This window comes from Pseudopodoces humilis, chromosome 31 (genome assembly GCF_049639895.1).
Source record: "Pseudopodoces humilis isolate 2021_Gansu_Grassland_sample_001 chromosome 31, ASM4963989v1, whole genome shotgun sequence".
Taxonomy (NCBI): Eukaryota; Metazoa; Chordata; class Aves; order Passeriformes; family Paridae; genus Pseudopodoces; species Pseudopodoces humilis.
The window spans coordinates 718,961-736,123 of record NC_142230.1 but is presented as its reverse complement, the minus strand read 5'-3'; the positions used below and the strand labels follow the sequence as shown (position 1 = coordinate 736,123).

The following is a 17,163-nucleotide window of genomic DNA, read 5'->3' as shown; positions in this document are numbered from 1 at the left end:
CCCGCTGTCCCTGGGATCTCCTGGATTCCCTGCACTCGGCTGTCGCTCTTTTCTCTGACATTAAACCCCTTTTTGTGCTGCGCAAAAGCCTCTCTGGTTTTCATTTGTCCTTTATTTTTTCCCCTGGGGGGGATGTTCACTCCTGTGCAGGAGTTGCCTGGAGTTCCTCACTTGGCCAAGGCCCTTGGCTCTTCCTGACTTGTGAAAAGAGGCCAAGAGAGGCAGGAATGGTTTGCAGGAGAGTTTATTGTGGGGAGCAGGGCGGGAGGGGCTGGCAGAGGGGCGCTGGGCAGGCCCCAGGCAGGCCGGGTGTCACGGGCTGCAGGAGGCCGGGGCAGCTTGTGGCGAGCTCAGCTTGTGCGGGCTGGGCTGAGGCGGGCGCGGCTGCTCGGGCTGGCCTCTGGCGGCTCTAGCAGGGCCCGCAGGTGTCCCAGAGCTTCTTGCTGTAGCGGGGCAAGGCGCAAGGGCTGCAGGCGGGAGCAGCGTAGGCTCTGCCAAAGGTGCACAGGCCCCCCGAGGCCTGGGTGGCGCCGGCGCCGTAGAGGCCGCCCAGCCCCAGGGAGCCGCCAAAGGCCGGGGCTCCGGAGGAGCCCACCACGGCTTGCTGGGGGAAGGAGCTGAGGATGGGGCCGGGGAAGGTGACCACCACGGGCGGCGGCTGGATCAAGGCCGACGAGTCGGGGCACTGGCGGGCGCACAGCTCGTTGCAGCTCTCAGCGATGGGCTGGGGCACGGCCACGCTGGTGCGGGGAGGACACAGGTCGTAGCAGGACATGTTGGCGTGAGAGACGAGATGAGGCTGAAAGGCAATTGGGACAAGCAGCGGTTACAAGCAGCGGAGACAAGGGCAGCTCCCGCATCAGCAGCGCCCCGTTCCCTGAGCGGCCAAAGCCCCCCAGCCTTGGCCAGCCTGCCCGGCACTGGCCCCGTGCCCTGCAGCCCCCTGAGAGCCGCGATGATGATGGCCAGAGGCAGAGAGCTGCCAAAAATCCCTGCCCGAGTCAGTCCCTGTGCCCGGCCCGGCTCCGTCCCAAGGGGTCAGGGCAGGACATCTTGACAGGGTAAAGGTTGGCTTGAAACAGATGTAGATATAAAAACTATCAAGAGCAGCAAGCTGATGACAGAATTTTTCCCAAGGATTGGAATCGCTGCGTTGCGTTTTATGTTCAGCCTTGAGCGACATGGTGAACACACACTGAGTGCCTTGATCAAAAAGTTCCTGCCTCTGTAAAACCATCCCCATCATGGCCCGACCCCACAGACTGATCTTTGTTCTGGCCCCACATGGTTGTGTCTTTCAGCTTTTGGAAATGCCAACCCTGAAGAAAAATATAAAAACCTCAGTCCCGTCTCAAATAAACTTCCCCAAAGTGGGGATAGAGCCCTGAATTAGATGTGGCTTTCTGTGGAACTGGAAGGTTTGTTAAGACTCTGAGAATGCCACTGGACTCACCTGAAAAGGGTCTCAATGCTCATCTTGAATTTTATAAAATACTGAAATAATCACCTGAAATCACTGCTTTAATCTGTGGCTTTTAAAAGCTGCTAATTGGCTTGGAACACTCAAATGTCTCAGAATTTCTGTGCTCACACCCAGACTCCCAAATCCCACATTTCCCACCGGTTCCACTAAGAGCAATTCCAGACAGAAGTGATGTAAAGCTGTTCTAAATCTCAGCCTTCCTAAAGGAATCTTCTACAACTTCTCTGCTACAAGCTCTGATTAAATAAATAGAAAGAAATGAAAAATTCATACTCACTAAGCTCTGCAAGGCGAATGAGCTTGAGAAGTGTCTGGATGGACCCAGGCACTGGAGCTTATATAGAGGATCCCGACATTCCTGAGGGTTTGGAATCTTGCTTGGGATGGGGGTTCTGCCTCAAAGAAATTGTTTACCAGCTTTGAGTCACAAAAGTTTGGAGTTTGCGGCAGTTCTGATTCCATTCACATTCTCCTATCGGGTGATGTCGGAGTTTCACCATCCTGATTTCTTTAATCTTGGGTCTTAATTGGCGCTGGCAACTCCTGGAATCATTAGAGTGACCTCACTGGAATTACCACGTTCATTAAGCTGACTCCACATGTTACTTCTTCCTTTACAACCTTGTCATGAGCTCGTCTGCTCCAAGATTTTGTAAGACTCATCTTTGGCTGACATGGACATTTTTTCCTTAACAGCCCTTTAAAATTATCTGATAAATTAATTAGAAGCAGAAACCAGCTTATTCCAGGACTACCCAGGAATAAACGTCTTTTCCAGCCCTAATTAAAGAGAACTTGCTGGTCTGAGTTGTATTTAAGGGGTCATGAATATCTGCTGAGATCATCCAGGACACTCAGCAATTCCACAATAGTTTTCCATTGAGAGGGAGTTTTGAAATCAATCCCACATTTTTTTAGCTAAAAACCTTTCAGTGGGAAATGAAATTCAGTTTTAAAAGGGTCGGTGGTGCTGAATGTTCCCCTATCAAATCTTGTGATTCCAATTCTGAGGAAAAATCAGAGAGGCAGATCAAGGTTTTTCTTTAATGTTGTGGGTGTAATCTGTTATCAGGAGTGTTCTGGCCCTTCTTGAGAAAAATACTTTGCAATGATTTCACAAACAGTCATTACATGGTGTTCAACTCAGCTAATACTCGGTGTTGTATGACATGGGTGATTTAGACATTTCACTCTTACACAACCCCAGCTGCTTTAATGTGCAGGAAACAAGGTGGTGCCTGCCATTACTTTAATTAAATCATGATTTGTGCCATTGGAAGTCAAGGGTTAATAATTAATGCAGCTCTTGTTTTTATTTCTTTTAAAAAAAATCCTTTCCATATCCGTGATTGAATCCTCTGTGAGGTTAAGATTCAACCTTTACAGTATTTGTCTTATTTCAAACTATATTTTCCATAAAAAATAAATATTTGCTATTATTTACCCTTTCTCTGTGATTTTTCAGAGCACAACTTTTAGGTTTTCACCTGTATCCAGTGCATTTTACAGACCCTTCTTGTCATTCCTGGAGAAATTCCCCACCAGAGATGAAATGTCTGCTCTTAATTCCTATGCTGTTGGTTGTTGTGGTCCAGATTCACCCCAATATTTTAATTTTCTCCGCAAGTGATAAATATTTGGGTTTAGGTTTGTGTTTTGCTTGCTGCCCCAACAAATTTCCCTGTATTTGCTGCAGGGAAAAGGGAAAAAAAACCCCGATTCTGCAAGCACAGGAAAGGATTGAGTGGTTCCCACATCTCCCAGCCTGGGGGAGATTTCTTTGCCTTGATTTATATTTTACATAAATCTGACAGTCAGAGCAAGTTGTGCCTCATCCCTGGCTCAGGGCACAAACTCCTTTCAAATCCGTTTCTCTTGGGCTGCATCAAAACCCCGTGGGCAGCAGGGGAGGGGGGATTCAGCCCTGCTCAGGTGAGACCCCACCTGCAGAGCTGCCCCAGCCCTGGATCCCGGCCCCGGGAGGAGCTGGAGCTGCTGGAGAGAGCCCAGAGGAGGCTCCAGGAGGATCCGAGGGATGGAGGAAAGGCTGGGAGAATTGGGATTGCTCCTTTTGGAGAAGGGGGAGCTCTGAGGTGACCTCACGGTGGCCTGGCAGGACCTGAAGGGGCCACAAGGAACGCGGGGAGAGACAATTCCCAAGGGATGGAGTGCCAGGGCACGGGGAATGGGCTCAGACTGACGGGGAGGGGGTTTAGATGGGATTTTGGAGATAAATTCTTCCCTGTGAGGGTGGGGAGGCCCTGGCACTGGATAATCCACGGCTGCCCCGTCCCTGGAAGTGTCCAAGGACAGGTTGGACAGGGCTTGGAGCAGCCTGGGGTAGTGGAAGGGCAGGGTGTGGAATGAGATGATTTTAAGATCCAACCCAAACCATTCCATGATTCTGTGATTGCCTCTCTCTACTTTGTATTAAAAACGCCGCGATTTCAGCGCTCTCCGAACTACAACATTTATTTTGGGGGGGGTTCCAGTGAGGAAAGCCTCCCGCTATTTGCAGATTTTTCTCGAGCCTCTGAGGAGCAAGGGCTGTGAGAGCACTTGGGAAGCGCCGAGTAATGACCTCTGCTCGCCGTATTTTTGTTTTACTGCGCCTCGCATGTCCCAGGGCTGAGTAACAGCGCCCAGAGGAAGCAGGGAGGAGCTGCCAGGCACCTCAGCCCTGATCAGATCGCTCGTAGCCGCTGGGTTTGGCCAGACCGGGCCCTGCCCTGCTCTTACTTTCCCTTTTGTGTCATCCAGGGCAGCCTCTCACAGTGGCTGCGGCACTCCCAGCCCTTTCCAGTGGCTCTCCAGAGATTTAAACAACCAGAAATGGTCAAGTTCAACACCACGTAACGAGAGGGTAAGACTTCAAATGAATGCTCATCACCATTTAAGACAACAAGAGATGAAAGCAACACAAAAATTCGATGCATAAGAGATTTATTGCAGAAAAAAATGTGAATAAATCACACAGTACAAAGAAAAGCATGGATAAACAAGGACGACATAGAGAACAGAACAACTGAAGCCAAAATTTTTAAAATATGCAGTTCTCAACAATCAGAGATAAATAAATGGAAATATAACATGAGGTTGATATAAACGACATAAAAAATAAAGATCAAAGATAAGGAAAGAACAATGAAATTATTATACATAACACATTACTAAAAGAGAATATAAAGAATTAGATGCTCAAACTGGACATAAAGCAAAATAATAAGCAACGGAAAAGAAGAGGTTTAAAGAAAACACTAATGGCGACAGTAATGGGATGAAAAATATCGGGATTTCTCCATTGCTGACACATAAAAAAGCCTCTCTGGCGGCTCTAGCAGGGCCCGCAGGTGTCCCAGAGCTTCTTGCTGTAGCGGGGCAAGGCGCAAGGGCTGCAGGCGGGAGCAGCGTAGGCTCTGCCAAAGGTGCACAGGCCCCCCGAGGCCTGGGTGGCGCCGGCGCCGTAGAGGCCGCCCAGCCCCAGGGAGCCGCCAAAGGCCGGGGCTCCGGAGGAGCCCACCACGGCTTGCTGGGGGAAGGAGCTGAGGATGGGGCCGGGGAAGGTGACCACCACGGGCGGCGGCTGGATCAAGGCCGACGAGTCGGGGCACTGGCGGGCGCACAGCTCGTTGCAGCTCTCAGCGATGGGCTGGGGCACGGCCACGCTGGTGCGGGGAGGACACAGGTCGTAGCAGGACATGTTGGCGTGAGAGACGAGATGAGGCTGAAAGGCAATTGGGACAAGCAGCGGTTACAAGCAGCGGAGACAAGGGCAGCTCCCGCATCAGCAGCGCCCCGTTCCCTGAGCGGCCAAAGCCCCCCAGCCTTGGCCAGCCTGCCCGGCACTGGCCCCGTGCCCTGCAGCCCCCTGAGAGCCGCGATGATGATGGCCAGAGGCAGAGAGCTGCCAAAAATCCCTGCCCGAGTCAGTCCCTGTGCCCGGCCCGGCTCCGTCCGGCCCGCCCAAGGGGCTCCTTCCTCGCTCATCCCGACGAGGCTCGGCCGGGCCTGGCCGGGCCAGGCTGCTGCCAGCACGGCCGCTGCCCCGGCAGCTCCGCTGGCCACCGAGGGCCCTGGGCAGCCCCTGGGCCAGGAGGCAGAGCCCCGCAGGCACCCACCTGCCCTTGGGCTGAGCAGAGCGAGGCCGCAGCGGTGGATGCAGCCCTGGCCCGGGACAGCGCTTTTATGGGAGGCCGCAGAGGCGGGGCAGGGGCTGCCCACGCTGGGGCCGCGCCTGCGGGGCCAAGGCGGGCTCGGCCCTGCTGCCGCGGGGCTCTTCTGCTGACTCCTGCCTTTCCTGGCCGGCCCCAAGCTGCACCATCAGCGCCTGCAATTAGCCCGCTGCCACGCTGCAGCCCCAGGCAGGCAGCGCCTGCCCTGGGCCACCCGCTGGCCCTGAGGGCCACCGGGCACAGCCGAGCCAAGGCCCGAGGAAAGGCAGCTCCGCTGGGGCCCTGCCTGCTCAGCACCCTGCAGCACCCGACAGTGCAGCACAGCTGGCCTCCAGCTGCCCCCGGCCGCTGCCCGCCACCTCTGGGACACAGGCGACAAAGAGCCCTCGTGCTACTGAGCCCTGAGCTCCGCGGGACAAGGATCAGAAAGGCCCGGGAAGCGCAACACACTGTAGGGCTCTCTCAGCCCCGGCCTGAGCCCCTCCGAGCCCTCACATGAGCCCCCGGAGCCAAATTGCTGGGTGCCATCAGTGCTCTCAAGGCTGTGACGCGGCAGGAAGGACAGGATGGCTTGGGCAGCGGGAGGTGCTGGGCTGGCAGCTGGGGGATGCTGACTCAGGGAGGGGCAGGGGGGCACAGCCCTGGTGTCAGCAGCAGCAGGAGGAGGAGCAGGAGCAGGAGCAAGAGCAGGGAGTGTCCCCTGTGCAGATTGGCCCGGCTGGAGCTGAGCAATGGCCCGGCTGCTATAAAAGCCGTGCCTGGGCCAGCCGGGGCCAAGCACTGCCCTGGCCACCTTCTCCTCCTCGGGGACAAGGGTAAGTGTGCGAGCGCTTGTGCCCGCGGCTCCCGGCTCCAGCCCGGCGGCCCCTGGGGCTCGGCCGCTGCCTGTGCCGCTCTCCCTCCCGCCACGGCTGCCCTCTCTTGCAGAGCTCGCTCGGACCCCAGGCCAAGATGTCCTGCTACGACCTGTGCCCCCCCAGAAGCAGCGCGGACCTGTGTCCCCCCCGCACCAGCGTGGCCGTGCCCCAGCCCATCGCTGAGAGCTGCAACGAGCTGTGCGCCCGCCAGTGCCCCGACTCGTCGGCCTTGATCCAGCCGCCGCCCGTGGTGGTCACCTTCCCCGGCCCCATCCTCAGCTCCTTCCCCCAGCAAGCCGTGGTGGGCTCCTCCGGAGCCCCGGCCTTTGGCGGCTCCCTGGGGCTGGGCGGCCTCTACGGCGCCGGCGCCACCCAGGCCTCGGGGGGCCTGTGCACCTTTGGCAGAGCCTACGCTGCTCCCGCCTGCAGCCCTTGCGCCTTGCCCCGCTACAGCAAGAAGCTCTGGGACACCTGCGGGCCCTGCTAGAGCCGCCAGAGGCCAGCCCGAGCAGCCGCGCCCGCCTCAGCCCAGCCCGCACAAGCTGAGCTCGCCACAAGCTGCCCCGGCCTCCTGCAGCCCGTGACACCCGGCCTGCCTGGGGCCTGCCCAGCGCCCCTCTGCCAGCCCCTCCCGCCCTGCTCCCCACAATAAACTCTCCTGCAATCTATTCCTGCCTCTCTTGGCCTCTTTTCCCGATTCAGGATAGGTTCGTGGATGGGGAAGTTCCAAGAGTGGGAGGGGAAATGGTGTTAGTGGGATGGATATGGGGAAATGGGAAATGGAAGGGGAAGGGTAAAACAGAAGAGGGAAGGCGCTCGAGGAGGTGGAGATGAAATAGAAATTGGGGTGGGTTAGGAAATGGACAAGGTGAAGTCGGACGAGGAGGTGAACAGCAATGACAACGAGAAGGAGGAGAAGGAAGGCTGGACACAGAAGAAAACGATGGAGCAGAACAAGGACAAGGAGAAGCAGAGGAGAAGGAGAAGGAGAAGGAGGACAAGGAGGAAAAGAGAAAGGAGGAGCAGAAAAGGAAAGAGGAAAGAGAAGAGGAAATGAGGAACAAGGAGAGGGAAAAATATTAATAATGAAAGCTAAGATATAGAATGGGAAGAGAAGGAGTTGATGACACGGACATTCAATGTACTTGTCATGTGTGAATGGGGTACATGGTGCATGGTGCGAGGGGAATGGTGAGGGGGGATATCTCACTCTGATTTCTGTCCAAGGTGCTGAAGCAGAGCCATGACGGCACAGGGGGCTGCAGCTCTGACAGCCTCTGGCCCTGCATGGCTCCCGGCTCCGGGGACAGCCCCAGTCAGTGCCAGCACGGCTGCGGGTGTGTAAAAGCCCCTGGTGCCATGGGCTGCAAGCTGGAGCATCTGTCTGTCTTCAGGCAGAGTGCTTGGAGCTTCTTGTCCTTTGTCCTTGTCCTTGTCCATCTTCTCCTTCTTCTCCTTCTCCTTCTTCTCCTCCTTCTCCTTCTCCTTCTTCTCCTCCTTCTCCTTCTCCTTCTCCTTCTCCTTCTCCTTCTCCTTCTCCTTCTCCTTCTCCTTCTCCTTCTCCTTCTCCTTCTCCTTCTCCTTCTCCTTCTCCTTCTCCTTCTCCTTCTCCTTCTCCTTCTCCTTCTCCTTCTCCTTCTCCTTCTCCTTCTCCTTCTCCTTCTCCTTCTCCTTCTCCTTCTCCTTCTCCTTCCCCTTTCTCCTTCGTATCCCTACAGTTTCCCATAGATTTAAACACCTTCCCCTCTTGAATCTCCACTCCCCCAGTCCCTCTTCTATTTTACCTCTCCTTTCCCTTCCATTTCCCATTTCCTCTGGGCCATCCCTCTAACACCATTTCCCCTCCCAGTTCCTTGGAACTAACCCATCCACGGACCCGTCCTGACTTGGAAAAGAGGCCAAGAGAGGCAGGAATGGTTTGCAGGAGAGTTTATTGTGGGGAGCAGGGCGGGAGGGGCTGGCAGAGGGGCGCTGGGCAGGCCCCAGGCAGGCCGGGTGTCACGGGCTGCAGGAGGCCGGGGCAGCTTGTGGCGAGCTCAGCTTGTGCGGGCTGGGCTGAGGCGGGCGCGGCTGCTCGGGCTGGCCTCTGGCGGCTCTAGCAGGGCCCGCAGGTGTCCCAGAGCTTCTTGCTGTAGCGGGGCAAGGCGCAAGGGCTGCAGGCGGGAGCAGCGTAGGCTCTGCCAAAGGTGCACAGGCCCCCCGAGGCCTGGGTGGCGCCGGCGCCGTAGAGGCCGCCCAGCCCCAGGGAGCCGCCAAAGGCCGGGGCTCCGGAGGAGCCCACCACGGCTTGCTGGGGGAAGGAGCTGAGGATGGGGCCGGGGAAGGTGACCACCACGGGCGGCGGCTGGATCAAGGCCGACGAGTCGGGGCACTGGCGGGCGCACAGCTCGTTGCAGCTCTCAGCGATGGGCTGGGGCACGGCCACGCTGGTGCGGGGGGGACACAGGTCCGCGCTGCTTCTGGGGGGGCACAGGTCGTAGCAGGACATCTTGGCCTGGGATCCGAGCGAGCTCTGCAAGAGAGGGCAGCCGTGGCGGGAGGGAGAGCGGCACAGGCAGCGGCCGAGCCCCAGGGGCCGCCGGGCTGGAGCCGGGAGCCGCGGGCACAAGCGCTCGCACACTTACCCTTGTCCCCGAGGAGGAGAAGGTGGCCAGGGCAGTGCTTGGCCCCGGCTGGCCCAGGCACGGCTTTTATAGCAGCCGGGCCATTGCTCAGCTCCAGCCGGGCCAATCTGCACAGGGGACACTCCCTGCTCTTGCTCCTGCTCCTGCTCCTCCTCCTGCTGCTGCTGACACCAGGGCTGTGCCCCCCTGCCCCTCCCTGAGTCAGCATCCCCCAGCTGCCAGCCCAGCACCTCCCGCTGCCCAAGCCATCCTGTCCTTCCTGCCGCGTCACAGCCTTGAGAGCACTGATGGCACCCAGCAATTTGGCTCCGGGGGCTCATGTGAGGGCTCGGAGGGGCTCTGGCCGGGGCTGAGAGAGCCCTACAGTGTGTTGCGCTTCCCGGGCCTTTCTGATCCTTGTCCCGCGGAGCTCAGGGCTCAGTAGCACGAGGGCTCTTTGTCGCCTGTGTCCCAGAGGTGGCGGGCAGCGGCCGGGGGCAGCTGGAGGCCAGCTGTGCTGCACTGTCGGGTGCTGCAGGGTGCTGAGCAGGCAGGGCCCCAGCGGAGCTGCCTTTCCTCGGGCCTTGGCTCGGCTGTGCCCGGTGGCCCTCAGGGCCAGCGGGTGGCCCAGGGCAGGCGCTGCCTGCCTGGGGCTGCAGCGTGGCAGCGGGCTAATTGCAGGCGCTGATGGTGCAGCTTGGGGCCGGCCAGGAAAGGCAGGAGTCAGCAGAAGAGCCCCGCGGCAGCAGGGCCGAGCCCGCCTTGGCCCCGCAGGCGCGGCCCCAGCGTGGGCAGCCCCTGCCCCGCCTCTGCGGCCGCCCATAAAAGCGCTGTCCCGGGCCAGGGCTGCATCCACCGCTGCGGCCTCGCTCTGCTCAGCCCAAGGGCAGGTGGGTGCCTGCGGGGCTCTGCCTCCTGGCCCAGGGGCTGCCCAGGGCCCTCGGTGGCCAGCGGAGCTGCCGGGGCAGCGGCCGTGCTGGCAGCAGCCTGGCCCGGCCAGGCCCGGCCGAGCCTCGTCGGGATGAGCGAGGAAGGAGCCCCTTGGGCGGGCCGGACGGAGCCGGGCCGGGCACAGGGACTGACTCGGGCAGGGATTTTTGGCAGCTCTCTGCCTCTGGCCATCATCATCGCGGCTCTCAGGGGGCTGCAGGGCACGGGGCCAGTGCCGGGCAGGCTGGCCAAGGCTGGGGGGCTTTGGCCGCTCAGGGAACGGGGCGCTGCTGATGCGGGAGCTGCCCTTGTCTCCGCTGCTTGTAACCGCTGCTTGTCCCAATTGCCTTTCAGCCTCATCTCGTCTCTCACGCCAACATGTCCTGCTACGACCTGTGTCCTCCCCGCACCAGCGTGGCCGTGCCCCAGCCCATCGCTGAGAGCTGCAACGAGCTGTGCGCCCGCCAGTGCCCCGACTCGTCGGCCTTGATCCAGCCGCCGCCCGTGGTGGTCACCTTCCCCGGCCCCATCCTCAGCTCCTTCCCCCAGCAAGCCGTGGTGGGCTCCTCCGGAGCCCCGGCCTTTGGCGGCTCCCTGGGGCTGGGCGGCCTCTACGGCGCCGGCGCCACCCAGGCCTCGGGGGGCCTGTGCACCTTTGGCAGAGCCTACGCTGCTCCCGCCTGCAGCCCTTGCGCCTTGCCCCGCTACAGCAAGAAGCTCTGGGACACCTGCGGGCCCTGCTAGAGCCGCCAGAGGCCAGCCCGAGCAGCCGCGCCCGCCTCAGCCCAGCCCGCACAAGCTGAGCTCGCCACAAGCTGCCCCGGCCTCCTGCAGCCCGTGACACCCGGCCTGCCTGGGGCCTGCCCAGCGCCCCTCTGCCAGCCCCTCCCGCCCTGCTCCCCACAATAAACTCTCCTGCAATCTATTCCTGCCTCTCTTGGCCTCTTTTCCCGATTCAGGATAGGTTCGTGGATGGGGAAGTTCCAAGAGTGGGAGGGGAAATGGTGTTAGTGGGATGGATATGGGGAAATGGGAAATGGAAGGGGAAGGGTAAAACAGAAGAGGGAAGGCGCTCGAGGAGGTGGAGATGAAATAGAAATTGGGGTGGGTTAGGAAATGGACAAGGTGAAGTCGGACGAGGAGGTGAACAGCAATGACAACGAGAAGGAGGAGAAGGAAGGCTGGACACAGAAGAAAACGATGGAGCAGAACAAGGACAAGGAGAAGCAGAGGAGAAGGAGAAGGAGAAGGAGGACAAGGAGGAAAAGAGAAAGGAGGAGCAGAAAAGGAAAGAGGAAAGAGAAGAGGAAATGAGGAACAAGGAGAGGGAAAAATATTAATAATGAAAGCTAAGATATAGAATGGGAAGAGAAGGAGTTGATGACACGGACATTCAATGTACTTGTCATGTGTGAATGGGGTACATGGTGCATGGTGCGAGGGGAATGGTGAGGGGGGATATCTCACTCTGATTTCTGTCCAAGGTGCTGAAGCAGAGCCATGACGGCACAGGGGGCTGCAGCTCTGACAGCCTCTGGCCCTGCATGGCTCCCGGCTCCGGGGACAGCCCCAGTCAGTGCCAGCACGGCTGCGGGTGTGTAAAAGCCCCTGGTGCCATGGGCTGCAAGCTGGAGCATCTGTCTGTCTTCAGGCAGAGTGCTTGGAGCTTCTTGTCCCTTGTCCTTGTCCTTGTCCATCTTCTCCTTCTTCTCCTTCTTCTCCTTCTTCTCCTTCTTCCCCTTCTCCTTCTCCTTCCCCTTCTCCTTCTCCTTCTCCTTCTCCTTCTCCTTCTCCTTCTCCTTCTCCTTCTCCTTCTCCTTCTCCTTCTCCTTCTCCTTCTCCTTCTCCTTCTCCTTCTCCTTCTCCTTCTCCTTCTCCTTCTCCTTCTCCTTCTCCTTCTCCTTCTCCTTCTCCTTCTCCTTCTCCTTCTCCTTCTCCTTCTCCTTCTCCTTCTCCTTCTCCTTCTCCTTCTCCTTCTCCTTCTCCTTCCCCTTCTCCTTCCCCTTTCTCCTTCGTATCCCTACAGTTTCCCATAGATTTAAACACCTTCCCCTCTTGAATCTCCACTCCCCCAGTCCCTCTTCTATTTTACCTCTCCTTTCCCTTCCATTTCCCATTTCCCCTGGGCCATCCCTCTAACACCATTTCCCCTCCCAGTTCCTTGGAACTAACCCATCCACGGACCCGTCCTGACTTGGAAAAGAGGCCAAGAGAGGCAGGAATGGTTTGCAGGAGAGTTTATTGTGGGGAGCAGGGCGGGAGGGGCTGGCAGAGGGGCGCTGGGCAGGCCCCAGGCAGGCCGGGTGTCACGGGCTGCAGGAGGCCGGGGCAGCTTGTGGCGAGCTCAGCTTGTGCGGGCTGGGCTGAGGCGGGCGCGGCTGCTCGGGCTGGCCTCTGGCGGCTCTAGCAGGGCCCGCAGGTGTCCCAGAGCTTCTTGCTGTAGCGGGGCAAGGCGCAAGGGCTGCAGGCGGGAGCAGCGTAGGCTCTGCCAAAGGTGCACAGGCCCCCCGAGGCCTGGGTGGCGCCGGCGCCGTAGAGGCCGCCCAGCCCCAGGGAGCCGCCAAAGGCCGGGGCTCCGGAGGAGCCCACCACGGCTTGCTGGGGGAAGGAGCTGAGGATGGGGCCGGGGAAGGTGACCACCACGGGCGGCGGCTGGATCAAGGCCGACGAGTCGGGGCACTGGCGGGCGCACAGCTCGTTGCAGCTCTCAGCGATGGGCTGGGGCACGGCCACGCTGGTGCGGGGAGGACACAGGTCGTAGCAGGACATGTTGGCGTGAGAGACGAGATGAGGCTGAAAGGCAATTGGGACAAGCAGCGGTTACAAGCAGGGGAGACAAGGGCAGCTCCCGCATCAGCAGCGCCCCGTTCCCTGAGCGGCCAAAGCCCCCCAGCCTTGGCCAGCCTGCCCGGCACTGGCCCCGTGCCCTGCAGCCCCCTGAGAGCCGCGATGATGATGGCCAGAGGCAGAGAGCTGCCAAAAATCCCTGCCCGAGTCAGTCCCTGTGCCCGGCCCGGCTCCGTCCGGCCCGCCCAAGGGGCTCCTTCCTCGCTCATCCCGACGAGGCTCGGCCGGGCCTGGCCGGGCCAGGCTGCTGCCAGCACGGCCGCTGCCCCGGCAGCTCCGCTGGCCACCGAGGGCCCTGGGCAGCCCCTGGGCCAGGAGGCAGAGCCCCGCAGGCACCCACCTGCCCTTGGGCTGAGCAGAGCGAGGCCGCAGCGGTGGATGCAGCCCTGGCCCGGGACAGCGCTTTTATGGGCGGCCGCAGAGGCGGGGCAGGGGCTGCCCACGCTGGGGCCGCGCCTGCGGGGCCAAGGCGGGCTCGGCCCTGCTGCCGCGGGGCTCTTCTGCTGACTCCTGCCTTTCCTGGCCGGCCCCAAGCTGCACCATCAGCGCCTGCAATTAGCCCGCTGCCACGCTGCAGCCCCAGGCAGGCAGCGCCTGCCCTGGGCCACCCGCTGGCCCTGAGGGCCACCGGGCACAGCCGAGCCAAGGCCCGAGGAAAGGCAGCTCCGCTGGGGCCCTGCCTGCTCAGCACCCTGCAGCACCCGACAGTGCAGCACAGCTGGCCTCCAGCTGCCCCCGGCCGCTGCCCGCCACCTCTGGGACACAGGCGACAAAGAGCCCTCGTGCTACTGAGCCCTGAGCTCCGCGGGACAAGGATCAGAAAGGCCCGGGAAGCGCAACACACTGTAAGGCTCTCTCAGCCCCGGCCAGAGCCCCTCCGAGCCCTCACATGAGCCCCCGGAGCCAAATTGCTGGGTGCCATCAGTGCTCTCAAGGCTGTGACGCGGCAGGAAGGACAGGATGGCTTGGGCAGCGGGAGGTGCTGGGCTGGCAGCTGGGGGATGCTGACTCAGGGAGGGGCAGGGGGGCACAGCCCTGGTGTCAGCAGCAGCAGGAGGAGGAGCAGGAGCAGGAGCAAGAGCAGGGAGTGTCCCCTGTGCAGATTGGCCCGGCTGGAGCTGAGCAATGGCCCGGCTGCTATAAAAGCCGTGCCTGGGCCAGCCGGGGCCAAGCACTGCCCTGGCCACCTTCTCCTCCTCGGGGACAAGGGTAAGTGTGCGAGCGCTTGTGCCCGCGGCTCCCGGCTCCAGCCCGGCGGCCCCTGGGGCTCGGCCGCTGCCTGTGCCGCTCTCCCTCCCGCCACGGCTGCCCTCTCTTGCAGAGCTCGCTCGGACCCCAGGCCAAGATGTCCTGCTACGACCTGTGCCCCCCCAGAAGCAGCGCGGACCTGTGTCCCCCCCGCACCAGCGTGGCCGTGCCCCAGCCCATCGCTGAGAGCTGCAACGAGCTGTGCGCCCGCCAGTGCCCCGACTCGTCGGCCTTGATCCAGCCGCCGCCCGTGGTGGTCACCTTCCCCGGCCCCATCCTCAGCTCCTTCCCCCAGCAAGCCGTGGTGGGCTCCTCCGGAGCCCCGGCCTTTGGCGGCTCCCTGGGGCTGGGCGGCCTCTACGGCGCCGGCGCCACCCAGGCCTCGGGGGGCCTGTGCACCTTTGGCAGAGCCTACGCTGCTCCCGCCTGCAGCCCTTGCGCCTTGCCCCGCTACAGCAAGAAGCTCTGGGACACCTGCGGGCCCTGCTAGAGCCGCCAGAGGCCAGCCCGAGCAGCCGCGCCCGCCTCAGCCCAGCCCGCACAAGCTGAGCTCGCCACAAGCTGCCCCGGCCTCCTGCAGCCCGTGACACCCGGCCTGCCTGGGGCCTGCCCAGCGCCCCTCTGCCAGCCCCTCCCGCCCTGCTCCCCACAATAAACTCTCCTGCAAACCATTCCTGCCTCTCTTGGCCTCTTTTCCAAGTCAGGACGGGTCCGTGGATGGGTTAGTTCCAAGGAACTGGGAGGGGAAATGGTGTTAGTGGGATGGCCCAGAGGAAATGGTAAATGGAAGGGAAAGGAGAGGTAAAATAGAAGAGGGACTGGGGGAGTGGAGATTCAAGAGGGGAAGGTGTTTAAATCTATGGGAAACTGTAGGGATACGAAGGAGAAAGGGGAAGGAGAAGGAGAAGGAGAAGGAGAAGGAGAAGGAGAAGGAGAAGGAGAAGGAGAAGGAGAAGGAGAAGGAGAAGGAGAAGGAGAAGGAGAAGGAGAAGGAGAAGGAGAAGGAGAAGGAGAAGGAGAAGGAGAAGGAGAAGGAGAAGGAGAAGGAGAAGGGGAAGGAGAAGGGGAAGAAGGAGGAGAAGAAGGAGAAGAAGGAGAAGATGGAGAAGGACAAGGACAAAGGACAAGAAGCTCCAAGCACTCTGCCTGAAGACAGACAGATGCTCCAGCTTGCAGCCCATGGCACCAGGGGCTTTTACACACCCGCAGCCGTGCTGGCACTGACTGGGGCTGTCCCCGGAGCCGGGAGCCATGCAGGGCCAGAGGCTGTCAGAGCTGCAGCCCCCTGTGCCGTCATGGCTCTGCTTCAGCACCTTGGACAGAAATCAGAGTGAGATATCCCCCCTCACCATTCCCCTCGCACCATGCACCATGTACCCCATTCACACATGACAAGTACATTGAATGTCCGTGTCATCAACTCCTTCTCTTCCCATTCTATATCTTAGCTTTCATTATTAATATTTTTCCCTCTCCTTGTTCCTCATTTCCTCTTCTCTTTCCTCTTTCCTTTTCTGCTCCTCCTTTCTCTTTTCCTCCTTGTCCTCCTTCTCCTTCTCCTTCTCCTTCTCCTTCTCCTTCTCCTTCTCCTTCTCCTTCTCCTTCTCCTTCTCCTTCTCCTTCTCCTTCTCCTTCTCCTTCTCCTTCTCCTTCTCCTTCTCCTTCTCCTTCTCCTTCTCCTTCTCCTTCTCCTTCTCCTCTGCTTCTCCTTGTCCTTGTTCTGCTCCATCGTTTTCTTCTGTGTCCAGCCTTCCTTCTCCTCCTCCTCGTTGTCATTGCTGTTCACCTCCTCGTCCGACTTCACCTTGTCCATTTCCTAACCCACCCCAATTTCTATTTCATCTCCACCTCCTCGAGCGCCTTCCCTCTTCTGTTTTACCCTTCCCCTTCCATTTCCCATTTCCCCATATCCATCCCACTAACACCATTTCCCCTCCCACTCTTGCATCTCCCCCATCCACGAATCTATCCTGAATCGGGAAAAGAGGCAAACAGATGCAGGAATAGATTGCAGGAGAGTTTATTGTGGGGAGCAGGGCGGGAGGGGCTGGCAGAGGGGCGCTGGGCAGGCCCCAGGCAGGCCGGGTGTCACGGGCTGCAGGAGGCCGGGGCAGCTTGTGGCGAGCTCAGCTTGTGCGGGCTGGGCTGAGGCGGGCGCGGCTGCTCGGGCTGGCCTCTGGCGGCTCTAGCAGGGCCCGCAGGTGTCCCAGAGCTTCTTGCTGTAGCGGGGCAAGGCGCAAGGGCTGCAGGCGGGAGCAGCGTAGGCTCTGCCAAAGGTGCACAGGCCCCCCGAGGCCTGGGTGGCGCCGGCGCCGTAGAGGCCGCCCAGCCCCAGGGAGCCGCCAAAGGCCGGGGCTCCGGAGGAGCCCACCACGGCTTGCTGGGGGAAGGAGCTGAGGATGGGGCCGGGGAAGGTGACCACCACGGGCGGCGGCTGGATCAAGGCCGACGAGTCGGGGCACTGGCGGGCGCACAGCTCGTTGCAGCTCTCAGCGATGGGCTGGGGCACGGCCACGCTGGTGCGGGGGGGACACAGGTCCGCGCTGCTTCTGGGGGGGCACAGGTCGTAGCAGGACATCTTGGCCTGGGATCCGAGCGAGCTCTGCAAGAGAGGGCAGCCGTGGCGGGAGGGAGAGCGGCACAGGCAGCGGCCGAGCCCCAGGGGCCGCCGGGCTGGAGCCGGGAGCCGCGGGCACAAGCGCTCGCACACTTACCCTTGTCCCCGAGGAGGAGAAGGTGGCCAGGGCAGTGCTTGGCCCCGGCTGGCCCAGGCACGGCTTTTATAGCAGCCGGGCCATTGCTCAGCTCCAGCCGGGCCAATCTGCACAGGGGACACTCCCTGCTCTTGCTCCTGCTCCTGCTCCTGCTGCTGCTGACACCAGGGCTGTGCCCCCCTGCCCCTCCCTGAGTCAGCATCCCCCAGCTGCCAGCCCAGCACCTCCCGCTGCCCAAGCCATCCTGTCCTTCCTGCCGCGTCACAGCCTTGAGAGCACTGATGGCACCCAGCAATTTGGCTCCGGGGG

The 17,163-nt window shown here is 60.5% G+C and overlaps 8 protein-coding genes across 8 annotated transcripts; 3 read left to right on the top strand and 5 right to left on the bottom strand.

The window, feature by feature from the left end:
• Window positions 1-228: 228 nt before the first annotated feature.
• Window positions 229-1,780, bottom strand: LOC102101868 (scale keratin-like). Its single transcript, XM_005534297.3, has 2 exons — window positions 1,761-1,780; window positions 229-799 (listed from the first exon to the last, which is right to left on the bottom strand). The coding sequence occupies exon 2, from the start codon at window positions 773-775 to the stop codon at window positions 410-412; it is 366 nt and encodes a 121-aa protein (XP_005534354.1). The 5' UTR covers window positions 776-799; window positions 1,761-1,780; the 3' UTR covers window positions 229-409.
• Window positions 1,781-4,461: 2,681 nt separating this feature from the next.
• On the bottom strand, window positions 4,462-5,635 carry LOC148182377 (scale keratin-like). The gene is made up of 2 exons (XM_088068554.1): window positions 5,602-5,635; window positions 4,462-5,207 (listed from the first exon to the last, which is right to left on the bottom strand). Exon 2 carries the CDS (start codon window positions 5,181-5,183, stop codon window positions 4,818-4,820), a length of 366 nt encoding a protein of 121 aa, XP_087924680.1. The 5' UTR covers window positions 5,184-5,207; window positions 5,602-5,635; the 3' UTR covers window positions 4,462-4,817.
• Window positions 5,636-6,601: 966 nt separating this feature from the next.
• Window positions 6,602-7,168, top strand: LOC148182376 (feather keratin 4-like). The gene has a single exon (XM_088068569.1). The coding sequence runs from the start codon at window positions 6,607-6,609 to the stop codon at window positions 6,997-6,999; it is 393 nt and encodes a 130-aa protein (XP_087924695.1). The 5' UTR covers window positions 6,602-6,606; the 3' UTR covers window positions 7,000-7,168.
• Window positions 7,169-8,426: 1,258 nt separating this feature from the next.
• On the bottom strand, window positions 8,427-9,171 carry LOC148182375 (feather keratin 4-like). Its single transcript, XM_088068565.1, has 2 exons — window positions 9,137-9,171; window positions 8,427-9,024 (listed from the first exon to the last, which is right to left on the bottom strand). Exon 2 carries the CDS (start codon window positions 8,998-9,000, stop codon window positions 8,608-8,610), a length of 393 nt encoding a protein of 130 aa, XP_087924691.1. The 5' UTR covers window positions 9,001-9,024; window positions 9,137-9,171; the 3' UTR covers window positions 8,427-8,607.
• An 800-nt stretch (window positions 9,172-9,971) lies between these two features.
• LOC102102051 (scale keratin-like) lies at window positions 9,972-10,958 on the top strand. The gene is made up of 2 exons (XM_014262759.2): window positions 9,972-10,005; window positions 10,400-10,958. The coding sequence occupies exon 2, from the start codon at window positions 10,424-10,426 to the stop codon at window positions 10,787-10,789; it is 366 nt and encodes a 121-aa protein (XP_014118234.1). The 5' UTR covers window positions 9,972-10,005; window positions 10,400-10,423; the 3' UTR covers window positions 10,790-10,958.
• Window positions 10,959-12,267: 1,309 nt separating this feature from the next.
• Window positions 12,268-13,266, bottom strand: LOC148182374 (scale keratin-like). The gene is made up of 2 exons (XM_088068562.1): window positions 13,233-13,266; window positions 12,268-12,838 (listed from the first exon to the last, which is right to left on the bottom strand). Exon 2 carries the CDS (start codon window positions 12,812-12,814, stop codon window positions 12,449-12,451), a length of 366 nt encoding a protein of 121 aa, XP_087924688.1. The 5' UTR covers window positions 12,815-12,838; window positions 13,233-13,266; the 3' UTR covers window positions 12,268-12,448.
• Window positions 13,267-14,232: 966 nt separating this feature from the next.
• Window positions 14,233-14,811, top strand: LOC148182373 (feather keratin 4-like). The gene has a single exon (XM_088068570.1). The coding sequence runs from the start codon at window positions 14,238-14,240 to the stop codon at window positions 14,628-14,630; it is 393 nt and encodes a 130-aa protein (XP_087924696.1). The 5' UTR covers window positions 14,233-14,237; the 3' UTR covers window positions 14,631-14,811.
• A 1,345-nt stretch (window positions 14,812-16,156) lies between these two features.
• On the bottom strand, window positions 16,157-16,889 carry LOC148182372 (feather keratin 4-like). Its single transcript, XM_088068568.1, has 2 exons — window positions 16,855-16,889; window positions 16,157-16,742 (listed from the first exon to the last, which is right to left on the bottom strand). The coding sequence occupies exon 2, from the start codon at window positions 16,716-16,718 to the stop codon at window positions 16,326-16,328; it is 393 nt and encodes a 130-aa protein (XP_087924694.1). The 5' UTR covers window positions 16,719-16,742; window positions 16,855-16,889; the 3' UTR covers window positions 16,157-16,325.
• Window positions 16,890-17,163: the final 274 nt, after the last annotated feature.